Source organism: Drosophila miranda, assembly GCF_003369915.1.
Source record: "Drosophila miranda strain MSH22 chromosome Y unlocalized genomic scaffold, D.miranda_PacBio2.1 Contig_Y2_pilon, whole genome shotgun sequence".
Classification (NCBI taxonomy): Eukaryota; Metazoa; Arthropoda; class Insecta; order Diptera; family Drosophilidae; genus Drosophila; species Drosophila miranda.
Genome location: NW_022881614.1, coordinates 34647933 through 34662156, shown reverse-complemented (window position 1 = coordinate 34662156; position 14224 = coordinate 34647933). Strand labels below are relative to the sequence as shown.

The following is a 14224-nucleotide window of genomic DNA, read 5'->3' as shown; positions in this document are numbered from 1 at the left end:
CCATCTCCTATTGGCATTTTGTTTGAACAATTCGTGCGTTAGGAGCCTGCACGTAGCCAAGGGCATCGCTACTTGCTCCCTCTCCGGTAGGAGAGGAATCGTAGTACCCTGCCTGGCTAGCTCGTCGGTGGCGTCATTCCCCTCGATGTCCCTGTGGCCGGGGACCCATATAAGGAAGAGATCTAACTGCTCTGCGATCTCGTGCAGAGACCTGCGGCAGTCATTTACAGTCGCTGAGTTCGACGATATTGAGCCTAGAGCTTTGATAGCTGCTTGGCTGTCCGAGAAGACGCACACTAAGTGCGTATCTAGAAGTACTTTGGAGACGATCGAAATGGCCTCCTTGATGGCTTCAACCTCCGCTTGGAACACACTACAGTGATCCGGGAGCCTGAAGCAATGACTGATGTTCAGCTCGCTGCAGTAGACTCCGCCTCCCACGCGGCCGTCTAGCTTTGAGCCATCAGTGTAGAAGTGGACCGCATTTGCAGGTCCTGGTTCGCCCATCTCCCAGTCCTCCCTAGATGGGATTGATACCTGGAAGGGCGTCGAGAGGTGATCACTGGGGATACAGTAATCTGTCCTCTCTGGTAATTGCGGGAGTCTCATCAGGATTCCCGAGTGCCCAACCGCGGATGCTTTCCACAGTCTGGCTTCTCTCATTCTGAGGGCGGAAAGTGTTGCCACCTTCTTTCCCATGAGATCCACAGGGAGGAGGTCCAGCACAGTATCCAGGGCTTCCCCTGGAGTAGTGCGTAGCCCGCCAGTTATGCATAGCTCTGCCATGCGTTGAACTCTGCTGAGTTTATTGAGGCATGTCCTTCTGTCCAAGGCTGGCCACCATACCACCACTCCATAGAGCATGATTGGTCGTATGATGGCGGTGTAGAGCCACCGAACTATATAGGGGGTCATTCCCCATTTTAGTCCGATGGCTTTCCTGCAAGTATAGAGGGCCACTGTGGCCTTCTTTACTCTATCCTCTATGCTCAATTTCCAATCGAGCTTTCTATCGAGGATTAGGCCAAGATACTTGGCGTTGTTGCTGAAGACTAGCGTTTCCCCACATAGTCTTGGGGGAATCAGTACCGGAACTTTGTACTTCCTAGTGAAAAGCACCAGTTCCGTTTTAGACGGGTTGACGCTTAACCCGCATTTGTCTGCCCATTTCGACATTTTCGTAAGAGTACTTCTCATGCACTCACACAATGTCTGCGGAAATTTTCCGGAGAATGCTATGGCAACATCGTCCGCGTACGCCACCACACGGCAGCCACCCCCCTCTATCTCCCGCAGCAGTGTACATTGTAACATTGTAATTACACCCGTTCTGTGAGCCGTATAAAAAGGACCTGACCAGCCGCCAAGAGCACAGTCCAACCACCTCCGATGGCAGACCCTGACTACACATCATATCTTCGCCTGCTTCGCGACTTCTGGGGAGAGTTCCGGTCTGTGCAGCGCCAGCAGACCCCTGGCCGAATCCCTCGTCTCCTCATGCACACCCTCATGCTAGCACCATCCACCATCTACCTTCGATTGTAAGCTTAACTATTCTTGCAATGCGCTGTGTCACTACCCCAACAAGAAGATGTCCTCGAAACCTGTGTACCGACGGATCAACTGGATCCTCCTGCTCGAATTGGTCAGGCCGATTCATGATGATGAGGAAATTTTGAAGTGGCAGCGTTACTGCTACATGGGAGAGTCGTACTTCTTCTGGATCTTCTCACTCGTGAACGCCTTCAGCCTGGCCATTTTATTACAGCCGCTGTTGGGCGAGGGCCGGCTGCCGTACCATTCGTTCCTGCCCTTCGGCTGGCATCGGCAGGACCTCCATCCGTGGACTTACCGGATTGCCTTTGGGTGGCTAAGCGTCAATTCGCTCCACAACTTGTCAACCATTCTGTTTGTGGATCTCCTGGGCATCAGCACGATTCTCCAGACGGCCCTCAATCTCAAACTCCTCAGCATTGAGCTCCGAAGGCTGGGGGATCTGGGGTCCGTTAGCGATAACCAGTTCCATGTGGAGTTCTGTCGCGTGGTTCGCTACCACCAGCATATTATCAGGTGAGTGCAGGGCAGATGCGGGTCTTCTGCTAATCCAGTGCGTCTCCACACACACCCTGGTGGACAAGAGCAATCGTGCTTTCTACGTAACCTTCATTGCCCAGATGATAGCCAGTTTCGCCTTGATATCGATCTCCACCTTCGAGACCATGGTAGCCGCTGCAGACGATCCCAAGATGGCCGCGAAATTCGTGCTCTTTGTTATGGTCGGATTCGTCCAGTTGTCCGCTTGGGGCGTGGCCGGAAACCTCGTCCTCTCTCTGGTATGTCTTTGGAGTACCCTCCTCTTGACTTGCCTTGATTCTCACTTTATTTTTCAGTCCGGGGAGGTCGGCCAGGCAGCGTTCGAAATCTCAGACTGGCACACCAAGTCCGTGTCCATTCAGCGCGACATCGCCTTCATCATGCTACGCGCCCAAAAACCATTATTCTACGTGGCCAGACCTTTTATGCCCTTATCTCTGGGCACCTACATGATTGTAAGGGTATTCTCCAGCTACACCCAATGCTAGTAGTCATTACCTTTCCCTCTTTCCAGGTGCTCAAGCAGTGCTATAGACTACTGGCCTTACTGCGGGAGTCCATGTAGTGGATGTTTGGAAAAATTATAACCTGTTGCCTCTCCATAATTGGAATTTGCATAAGTAGTTTGTGCACCCTCTTCACCCGAAAGTAATAAATAAATGTGCTGATAGTTGTCTCTCTAGCGACTAATGAGAAATCCGCAGGTTTCCCTTCCTTGACTCGTCTCCTAGTAGATTGTGGGTGGATTTTTCAGGGAGTTTTTGACTCAAGTTGATTGAACTCTTCTACGGTTAGATGGTGTTCGGTTTGTCTATAATTTTGGATGATAATGTTTAGCTATACGCTTCAAAAATTTTGAATAAACAGAAGCTGAGCTGAATTTAACATGAATTTATATGATATTATTCATTGTTCTTAATGATGCTGATGATCTAATGGGGCACCTGAGCAGTCACGCGAATTTCGAGCTGGGTTCATTGAACGATCCAACCACTCACAGAGACTAACCAGAAGGTCCATCGCATTACAAGTTAATCGCGGCATAGCCGTGACAGGTATGGCAATCGATCGATACAGTGCGAGTTGTACCAGATGCTCTAAGTGCAATCACTCAAAGCAAGAGGAGGTGTGCCCACAAGCGTGGGCCTTGGGTCTCGAGCGTCGGCCTAGAGTACAAATTACTCTCAATGCACCTCCAATGCATCCTGAATCCTGCAGTACCATAGTACGTAGGGAGACCCAGTGCTATATTGGCTCCATGTAGACCATGACCATATGTGCAAGTGGTTTGTGAAAACAAAAGTTGGGGCAGCGGAGTGACATTTGCATTTGCATGGCTCGTTTGGCCGCTGCCGCGCCCAATGACACTCAGCGTCGCAACAATGGGGGCGGCCCACGCACACCCAGCGGCGACAGGTGCACCTGTTGAGGAGGAGGAGATACTGAGTGTCTCTGGCTGTTAGCTGCAGCCATCCTCGAACTGATTCAAACGTGACACGCATTGTCATGATCTGACCCAACGCGGTACAATGAAGTGCGGCGATCGTTTAGCTGGACATGTGGCAGGGGCAGAGGCAGAACATAGCAGTGCAGATCAGAGCAGACGCTGCTGTTGCATGCCCTTCACAGCTGGGAAAGTCGCCGATGTCCATGAAACGTTCACCAGCCAAAGTGTCATTCGGCCAGAACGTAGAGGCTGAGCGCCCCCCCAAACCAGCACGGGGCTCCAACACACCCAGCACACCCAATTCGGGTGCGATGGTCGGAAATATGGAGTTGGGGAGAGGTTGGGTGGCTTTTGTCAACCCCGGTCTGGTCTGGTCTGGTCTCGTCTGTTCGCCGCACTGATTAACATTTGAATGGCAATCCCCACGTATGTATGGATGTATGCATGTATGGGAGCATTTAGAACATTGTCCAATCCGCTCTTTGTTGTCGTCTCCACATCTAATTAATTCCCCTTTCTGCCCATTGTTGCCATGGAGTTATTGCCACGACTGTGGCCCCCGCTAATGGTAATCGCAGTCGGCCAGCTCTGGCAATGGTAATGGTAATGGTAATCGTAATGGTCCAACCACCGATCCCACTGCAGACCAATGCGGAGTTCAATTTCTGAATTCAGTTTGTCGCGCCATATTCTAACGATCGGTCGGGTCTGGTCCCCAAAATTAAAATAATCATTACCCGCCAGTAGCATTCGGTTCAGGGCGATCCATCAAATTGCTTTATTTTCAATATTATCCTTGCGGCTTTAAAGGGTATATATCTACATAAATACAATATAAGGTGTAGATTGATTTACTTGATTAGTTATGTGCTTGATTTAATGAGAACGAAGGGAACTTCAATAAGGATATTGAGATCTAAGGACTTACGCGAACGAAAGTATTTTTAATTTGAATTTCTAAAGTGATCCACGTGCCAAGGACTTTAGAGAACAGATTATAAAGGATGTGTGTGTTCCCCAAATAATGATTTAGTGTCCAAAAGAATGTTCGAATAATAAGCTGATTCTGATTGGATTATGAATCGATGTCTGTGTTGAAATGATCCTTACAATATGTGTATCCAAGGATAGCGGCAAGTGCTGTGTCCTTTCCATCGTCTGCCGCAGAATACCCTTCACTTCACCCTTCCTTAGATACTTCACATTAGATCCTCTCTTTTGCTATGAATTTCACCAAAGTTGGAAAGTATTCAGTGTAAATTCGAGTCTTTTCAAGTAAGAGTACAGCCACCGCTCTGAGGACAATAGCTAGCACTTTTCCACAAAAGAAGAGTACCCCACTCCGCTCCTTTGTGTTCTGGGTAGAGCATAAATAGAAGCGTGGACAATAAGCCGGAATCGACATCCGGAGTTGTGGATCGATATGAGTATGAGTCGAGCGACACGTAGCATGGTTAGATTTTAGTTTAATGATCCAAATTCACGTTACGCATTGTGCACATAATGCCAGCAGCAGCAGAAACTTTTTTAACACTGTGATTTTCCCATTTTTCCCCCAACACCACTTTTCTGGGGGGTTCGGAGTGAAATTCTGCTTATTGAGGTCGCATATTTCGTGTCATTTTGTCAGCCAATGAACTAATTAGATCATGTCGGATAAAGCAGCGCGACTAACCACGAGTTCTGTTGAAAACTGTAGGTGGAAAACACGCAGCAGAAATGAGACCCCACAGATCGAGGCCAATAATGCCGCGATCCAGCTAGGAACCCCACAGAGCAGAGACCGTAATCGAAACGATTATAGAATGAGACCCAAACTGGGACTCGACACGCTACTGACGACCCTTCTGGTCAGCCTCAGCCTGACAGCAATCCAAGGTGAGTGAAGCAGCGAGAATGTTCGTGCGGCTTGGTCTAAGATGCTCTCTCCTGGCCAGGCCAAACCACCTGCAAGAATGGCCTGGGGCGCGTGCTCTACGAGCGCCTGCCCAACCAGCAGCTCCAGGGCTACGATGACGATGTGGTGCGGGACACGGCTCCCCCCTTCCGGGTGCTGGAGAAGTGCCAGGATCTGTGCCTGCGCGACCGAACGGGCACGAACAATATGGTGCGGACCTGCACCAGCTTCGACTTCCAGCCGGGCAGTCGGATCACCTCCTTTGGCGGCAACTCCGAGTACGAGGAGTCGCTGTGCTATCTCACCTCGGAGCAGGCGGGACCCGAGGGCATTGGCAGCCTGATGCTGGTGCCCAACAGCGTCCACTTCAACGAGATCTGTCTGACATGTGAGTGGCCAAAGCCGAATGGTTTTGGTTATGGATTTGACTGGAATTGTACCTAATGTTCCCCGTCCTACTGCAGCCAGTCGACCGGAGCGGGAGTGTCCCAGTAGGATGTACGTGTTCGAGCGGCATCCGAGAAAGAAGCTAAAGCTTCCGATAAGCGACATCAAGGAGATCACGGCCGCCAATCGGTCCGACTGCGAGGACAAGTGCCTCAACGAGTTTTCGTTTGTCTGCCGCTCGGCGAACTTTGACTCTACCATGCGCTCCTGCACGCTCAGCCGATTCACCCGACGCACCCATCCCGAGCTGATGGAAGATGATCCCAACTCGGACTACCTGGAGAATACCTGCCTGAATGGTGAGATCCGCTCTGATCGCCCGCTTCATGTAGGTCTAATACACTCTAATCCCTTCCATGGAACAGCTGAGAGGCGCTGCGATGGCCTGGCCGTGTTCGTTAAGGAGGAGAACAAGCGACTGGGTGGCCCCTTCGAGGTGGACATTTTCAACAACATGACGCTGGAGGAGTGCCAGACCATGTGCCTGCGTGCCGAGAAGTATGATCTGGCGTAATGCCTCTATTCCATCGCCATTTGGCTAATAACACCAATTGCAGATACTTTTGCCGCTCCGTGGAGTTCGACGATCAGAGCAAGCAGTGCATTCTCTCCGAGGAGGACTCCATCTCGCAGAAGGATGACATTAGCATCAGCTCCAGTCCAACACATCATTTCTATGATCTTGTGTGCCTAGATAATCGTAAGTGGCTCCCGTGCAAAGACACCACTTCTACTTCTACTCCCACTCCAGCCGAGGCTCACTTGGAGCCAACGACAACGGCGACAACAAGATTATAGTGGAGCCTCGCAACGGTTGCTTCTTCTGTGCCATTTTCACTTCCATTTCAATGTCTATTCTATGTTGTTATGTTATGTTGTATGTTGTATTCCCGTTGCAGAACGAGCCAATGATTATCCAGACAACTCCGTCACCTCGCACCTCTTCTCGAGCGGCCGTCGGCCAGATACAGCATTCCAGCGTTACCGCAACTCGCGTCTCGGCGGCGAGTTTCACTCGGAGATCACCGGCCGTTCTCTGAGCGAGTGCCTGGACGAGTGTCTTCGCCAGACGAGCTTCCAATGCAGGTGCGTTTCATGCCGTATTCTTGGCCTTAACCGTTGTATTTCTTGCTGTACCCTCTACTCTTCAAACAGACGGGTATATGGTACTAGAGTTGGTCTATGTAACAGGCAAAAGATTACAGACATTCTAACTTATAATCAATGGTCCTGTACGTCCGTATGAACACCTTGAGACCCATCCAATTGACAATTGACACCAATTTTTAAGCTCTTGTATTTGTTAAAATCAGATCAGTTTATGCCACTATTTCTTATACACCATATATGTATCAGAATAATATCATCACGTACTCGTATAATGAACCTAAATAGCTGCCAGGGCATTCAATAGTCGGAGAGTAGACTCGACTAGAGAGCACTTACTTAGAGTCTTACTTGTTATACCCGATACTCAAAATGAGTATTGGGGTATATTAGATTTGTGGTGAAAATGGATGTGTGTAACGTCCAGAAGGAATCGTTTCCGACCCCATAAAGTATACATATTCTTGATCAGCATCAATAGCCGAGTCGATTGAGCCCTGTCTGTCTGTCCGTCTGTCCGTCCGTCCGTCTGTCCGTCCCTATTAGCGCCTAGTGCTCAAAAACTATAAGAGCTGGAGGAACGATGTTTTGGATCCAGACTTCTGTGATATGTCACTGCTACGAAAATATTTTGAAACTTCGCCCCGCCCTCTTCCGCTCCCACAAAGGACGAAAATCTGTGGCATCCACAATTTTAAAGATATGAGAAAACCAAAAACGCAGAATCGTAGAGAATGACCATATCTTTTAGACTGCAGAATCTGAATTGGATCGTATTATTATTATAGCCAGCATCAAGAAAACAATTTCATGTTTTCTCGCCCTGTCGCTCTCTAACACACACGTAGCATAGCCGGCTTTGCTTAGAGTAAAACATTAGCGCCTAGATCTCAGAGACTATAAAAGCTAGAGCAACCAAATTTAGTATCCACACTCCTAAGATATCGGACCGAGACGAGTTTGTTTCAAAATTTCGCCACACCCCCTTCCGCCCCCGCAAAGGATGAAAATCTGGGGATATTCACAAATCTCAGAGGCCATTAAGGCTAGAGTAACCAAATTTGGTATCCGCACTCCTGTTAGATCTCACTTTAAAACGTATATCTCAAAATTTCGCCCCACCCCCTTCCGCCCCCACAAAGGACGAAAACCTGTTGCATCCACAATATTGTACATTCGAGAAAACTAAAAACGCAGAATCATAGATAATGATCATATCTATCAGATTGCTCAATCTGGATCAGATCAGATCATTTTTATAGCCAAAAGGAACAAATCAATTTGCACTGGCTACGCAGCCCCCGACGTCACGCTCAGACTGATTTGCTGTCTCTCTCGCACGCACTCTTTGTCGTGTCGTTCAATATTAGCGGCGTCTGCCGGAGGAGAGCCATACTGACTTAGTATCGGGTATAACTGTAGAGTTGCGGTGTCCGCTGCAACTCACAACGTTCCCCCTCGTTTTACTATTGCTTTTGCCGTCTTCTGCCTTACTACCCAACGACGTACCGCGTACCCGTCCCGCTTCCTGGCTCCTCTCACTCTCCGATTGCACAAAATTGCAGGTCTGCGGTGTATAGCGATCGTTTTCGTACTTGTCGCCTCAGTCGGTACAATCAAAAGGACGGCATGCGCATTATATACGATGCTGATTATGATTACTACGAGAATCTAATGCGTAAGTGGCTACGAGGAGGTGCTAATGGACTGGCTAGTAATCTCTGGCTCTGGCTGCTTTTGCTGCGGCTTCTCCTGTCTATCTTCCAGTGAATGTGGTGGGCGGAGGCGGCGCCGATGGCGATGCTGGCCACAGTGGCAGCGCCGGCGACGGCAAGCGACCTGGAGATCAGTCGGGCAGCAACTCGAGACAGCCTAATAAGCACGACGATCGCTATGGGTCAGCTGGTTCAACTGCCGGATCGCATGGCGTAGCAGTTACTGGGGCAGGCGGTTCCCGACTGCCTGCGGGCGAGGGCATTGACTATGGCCGCGCGTACGATCGCTATCCAGACTTTGGGGCCAATGAATATGGTATGCATATATCCACCTAGTTCTTCTCTTCTATCCAGATGATATTCTATAACTGGTTCTTCAGCAGATCGATATCCGTATGGAGGTGCTGGTGCTGGCGTTGGTGTTGGCGGTGATCGTGATCGTGATCGAGATCGTGATCGTTATCCCCCTGATCGCTACGGCCAAGCGGGAGGCTCCCGCTATCCCAGCGGTGGAGGCGATGGCATGGGATATGGCCGACCCTACGATCGCTATCCCGACGATTACGGTAAGTGACCTCCCTCTTTACCATATGGCACCCTAAAAACCAATTAATGACACCTAAAACAATGAATTGAGATCACCTCGCCATACTGACAACTAATTTACTAACCCCACGTCAGATCGGTACCCAACGGGTGCCAGTGGTGATCGAGACCGTGATCGAGACCGCGACCGAGAGCGTTATCCAGGCGATCGGGAACGTGATCGTGAGCGTTATCCAGGTTTCCGGGAACGTGATCGTAATCGAGATCGTTTCGCTGATCGTTATCCGCCTCCGGATCGTTATGCGGATAGGTATGGAGATCGACGATATCCGGACAGGGACAGAGAGAGGGACCGAGATAGATTGCCCTTCCGCCCGCTGCCGTATCCGGGAATCAATGACAACACTCTGCCCAGCGATTTGCCACACACAAGGCCCTATCCTACGGATGACGATGCTCCCATCAGACCCTACGGCTATGGCGGGAGCCGCTATGGAGACAACAGATATGACAGTCGCTATCCCCCACGTTACCCGCCACCAAGCAGGGAGCGAGATCCCATCGGTGGCTACACTGGACGGGATGCCCCAGACAGCATATTTCCGGACAGACGATATCGGCCCTCCTCCATGGACCCGGCCAGATATCCAAACGTGCCGGACTCGAGAGGACCACCAGGGCGATACGATGATATTGTGCACAGCGCCAGGCGGCCGGATCCGGAGTCAGCAAAGCGCTATCCACTGGACCCCATTGCACCCACGGGCAGCGCCAGCAAATACGCCTCGACTCCGAACCGATTCCCGCTAGGTAACGATCGCTATCCCATGGACATCTACAAGTACGGCAATCGTCTGGGACCCAGCGATCTAGGCAGACGCCCGGGTAAGTACTCGGGACTAACCAACTACCAACCCAAACACCATTAACACCCCCATGTGGAAAGGCACAGCCGTCCCGGGAAAGATCAGCACTGACACAGACTCTTCATTTAGGACTGGATCGCCCGCCCCCTTTCTACGACTACGACTATGAGGAGCACTACGGCGATAGGTACGGGCCGTATGATCGGGAGTATGATGGTCCCCCGGGTCGACGACCCCCTGTGGGTGGTCCCTACGGACGCTATGACACTCCCTTTAATCGTCCATATGGAGGTGGGGTCGGCAACGGTCTTGATGATCGTCCCATTCCGCTGCTCGGCATCGGTCTGTCCCATCCGCCCACAGCTTACGGAGGAAGTGGTGGTCATGTGGGTGGTGTGGGCGTGGGCATTGCTGCGGGGGCGCCACGACTGCCGATCACCCGCTGCGAGAAGAGCGACAATTTTAAGCAGATAGCCGCCAGGCACAAGATGCGCCGCCACTTTGTGCGTCTCACACTGGTCGTGCCCAGTCTGATCCAGTGCGAGCGCGAGTGCATCGAGAGCCGCGACTTTGTGTGCCGCAGCTTCAACTACAGGTATGTGTGTGTTAGGGTGTGGAGATGTGGCGGATGGGGGATTGGAGATGGAATGATGGGAGATACATGACGCCGATACAAGAGCGACTACAAATAAGCGAACGCGAATTCAATTTGCAGAGACACAGCCGCCTCCAGCTATGAGGATCGCGATCGCGATAGGGAGTCCTCCAACTGCGAGCTGAGCGACAGAGACTCGCGGGAGCTGGACATCCACGATCCGGGCACGTTCGACGCTTCCAATTATGATTTCTATGAGCGCAGCATCGGACGCAGCGACGGTGAATGCATGGACGGTACGAGTATAATATTTAATTGAATAAAGAGCTCACAGATGATTGAATGACCCCACCTCCACCCCGCAGTGACGCAGACTTGCAACGAGGAGGGTATGGATTTCACTATCCGTACGCCAGAGAGCTTTTTGGGACGTATCTACACCTACGGCTTCTACGATCGCTGCTTCTTCCGTGGCAACGGCGGCACCGTCAACGTCCTGAGGATCAGTGGCCCCCAAGGCTATCCCGATTGCGGCACTCAACGCGTGAGTCGAACACTAGTCAGAGCTCAGCATCAGGCCTTCAATTATTGATCTTGTCTTGCAGTACGGCGACACTCTAACTAACATCGTGGTGGTCCAGTTCTCGGACAATGTTCAAACGAGCCGCGACAAGCGCTACAATCTCACCTGCATCTTCAGAGGACCCGGTGAAGCCGTTGTGAGCTCCGGCTACATTGGAGCACGGTAAGCAACGCCGATTTCGACTTCAATCATAGCATTTTCCCCGCGGTCTTTTATATGTACGATACCTGTGGCCTTGCAGATCCGGCAGTCCTATTCCCATAGAGTACCTTCCAGGCGAGAATACGCTAAGCTCCAAGGTTCGCCTCAGCATTCTGTACCAAGGCAGACCGACCACCACAATAGCCGTGGGGGATCCCCTAACGTTCCGACTGGAGGCCCAGGATGGATACAATCATGTTACGGACATTTTCGCTACCAATGTGGTGGCCAGAGACCCTTATTCGGGTCGGAGCATTCAGCTTATAGATCGCTTTGGGTAAGTCTACCCGTCATTATGCTCAATCTTTGCTAACCTTTGAAAATCCAGCTGCCCGGTGGATCCCTTCGTCTTTCCGGAGCTGGACAAACTGCGCGATGGCGACACCCTGGAGGCTCGTTTCAATGCGTTCAAGATACCCGAATCGAACTTCTTGGTCTTCGAGGCCACAGTCCGATCATGTCGCGAGGGGTGCCAGCCGGCATACTGCCCAGGGCCAGCGGGTCGACAGGAGCCCTCGTTTGGGCGCCGCAGACGGTCGCTGAACATCACCGACATGGCCGAACTCGAACCTGTCTCCGAGGACGGGTCCGGAGCTCAGGCCCTGGCTCTGGAAGGAATCAGGCAGCTGGAGGATGCCGCCAGCTCGGAGGATGTGATCATAGTGAACAGCACCACGGTAAGCGCCACACTGGGGCAGAGCCAGCTAAATCAGACGCAGACGGGAGAGAAGTCCATGGAGAATGAGGAACCGGAGCAAGTGCGGGAAATGATTGAAGTGAGCATTTGGAGAGATGGCGCGAGAAGAGTGTATGCCTAATTGACTGATTACTAAATGATCGCTTGTAGGTTTTTGAGACGCGCGAGGAGATCGAGAAGGAGTCCTATCCCCGCAAACTTGTGGCTCCCGTGGAGACGGTGTGCATGACACCGGCAGAGTACCATGGTCTGATCACGGCCATCATTCTGCTGATGATCCTGCTCTTCAGCATCACGCTGGTTGCCGGCCTGGGCTACAGGTGAGATCGGAGGAGCAAAGACATTTGTCAGTACTCAACTATGACCTTCCCTCAGACGCTACTGGAAGTCCATCTCGAAGAGTCGCCTGGTGGACCGCCACTCGCCGATCCACTCGCTGGGCCACGCCCACTCTTCCATACGCACACACGAGCGCTTCACAGAGATCGCACACATGCCCAACATGACTGGAGGAGGTGGAGGCGCTGGGGGCGGAGCCAATCAGAGCGCATCGAATCGGGCCTCGAACGCCTTTCGCACGAACATGTCCATGTTCGGCGGCTCATTACACAAGACATTTGCCACGGGGTGAGGATCACTATCTGCCGGTCTGCCGGTCTGTCAGCCAGCCGAACCGGTCCACTTATGGGGTGTTTAATGTCTTTACAGCAACTTGGCGCGCATGTGTCAGCTGCCAGTAATAAATCCCCTGCGTTCGACGGGACAGAGCAGTCACCAGTGCGAGGATCCCAGCGAGCCCATCTACACTGATCCTTCGCTCTTTGAGCGCTCCAGGCAAGTCTCCAGGCTCCAGACCACTCCCCTTCCTAGGAAACCTGAATCAAACCAAGCGTCATCATCCACCACAGCCGTACGCAATTGTAAGTATTTTCAAGATCCTGGCCTCTTTTATTTCGATGTGTCACTAGAATCACACAATCACAAGGGATGGCAAGTGCAGAGTCCAGCCGGGTTACAAATGCCATCCCGTCCGCCTGCTATCTGGCACCTGGTGGAGCACCAGTCTCCCTGCAGGTGGCACACGTTCGGGATCGTAGGCAAATCGCCTAAAACTAAACAAAACAAAAATTAACTCCCATTCACTTCCGCAAGGCGCGACTTACAGTTTTGGGCACTGGCTAACCAGACTAACAATAGAACGCGCAAGTGTTTCATGCTGATGTGTGCTTATATTGACGGACAAATCGAGACTAAAGTCAAGCTGAGGTCCGAGATGCGATAAGCCCTATCAGGGCAACGAATCTTGTGCGCAACTCTCATTCTATCACGAATACTAAATTGCTTTAAATTATTTTAAATGGCTGATTAAAGTTGGCTTTCATTCTCATTACATGCTTATCCCACAGATCGCTGCGAAGTCTGACCATGGTGGACGAGTCTGAAGACAATCAGGAGGTCTAAAAGTGCACAAGAATATCTGAAATCGGAAATCTGATCGTCCTCTTGTGATTAGTTGTAAATAAGCTAACAGTTTTAAAACTCCACTTAATCCAACAATCAGAAATATGATCACTCAATATACATATGTATTTATACGCTAGCTAAATGCGTCGTGGACCCTCGAATATTCTTGGGTCCAACAACTAGCCTAAGAAGTGCACTACAGCCCTACGATATGGTCCGAATATTATCGTATATATAATATCAAACATTCTTCTTATGAACGTATGCTATTAAACATAGTTTATCTAAGGCTAACAACAGAACAAGCAACACAAATAAACAATTATTCTTTATACGAGCTAAGATATATTAAATGCAATAATGCCCAAACATATCCATATAAAATATTATCTCGACTTTGCCCCGCCAAAGGAATGCAGAAGCAGCAATTAATCAGGGCCCAAACGGAGGCTGGATGTCCGCCAGTGGCAACAGTAAGCAGCTTTGCAACTTCTCGCTTTGGGTTAACGAGAGGGCCAAGCTGCATTTGCGGACAGTAGCCAATGGGCCTCTGCTTGAAGATATG

General features: G+C 50.8%; 2 protein-coding genes and 1 pseudogene across 2 annotated transcripts; 2 read left to right on the top strand and 1 right to left on the bottom strand.

Annotated features, from left to right (window-relative positions):
* The first annotated feature begins 1389 nt into the window (after nt 1-1389).
* On the top strand, nt 1390-2757 carry LOC117193964 (annotated as a pseudogene).
* Nucleotides 2758-4279: 1522 nt separating this feature from the next.
* On the top strand, nt 4280-14018 carry LOC117192807. The gene is made up of 21 exons (XM_033397561.1): nt 4280-4352; nt 5241-5419; nt 5479-5826; nt 5903-6184; nt 6251-6383; nt 6443-6585; nt 6785-6971; nt 8558-8670; nt 8760-9023; nt 9091-9273; nt 9389-10138; nt 10249-10714; nt 10835-11010; nt 11080-11258; nt 11320-11459; nt 11539-11775; nt 11827-12274; nt 12346-12515; nt 12571-12822; nt 12904-13029; nt 13602-14018. The coding sequence occupies exons 2-21, from the start codon at nt 5347-5349 to the stop codon at nt 13654-13656; spliced, it is 4725 nt and encodes a 1574-aa protein (XP_033253452.1). The 5' UTR covers nt 4280-4352; nt 5241-5346; the 3' UTR covers nt 13657-14018.
* On the bottom strand, nt 13121-13447 carry LOC108159715. Its single transcript, XM_017293235.2, has 2 exons — nt 13359-13447; nt 13121-13307 (listed from the first exon to the last, which is right to left on the bottom strand). The coding sequence occupies exons 1-2, from the start codon at nt 13408-13410 to the stop codon at nt 13174-13176; spliced, it is 186 nt and encodes a 61-aa protein (XP_017148724.2). The 5' UTR covers nt 13411-13447; the 3' UTR covers nt 13121-13173.
* Nucleotides 14019-14224: the final 206 nt, after the last annotated feature.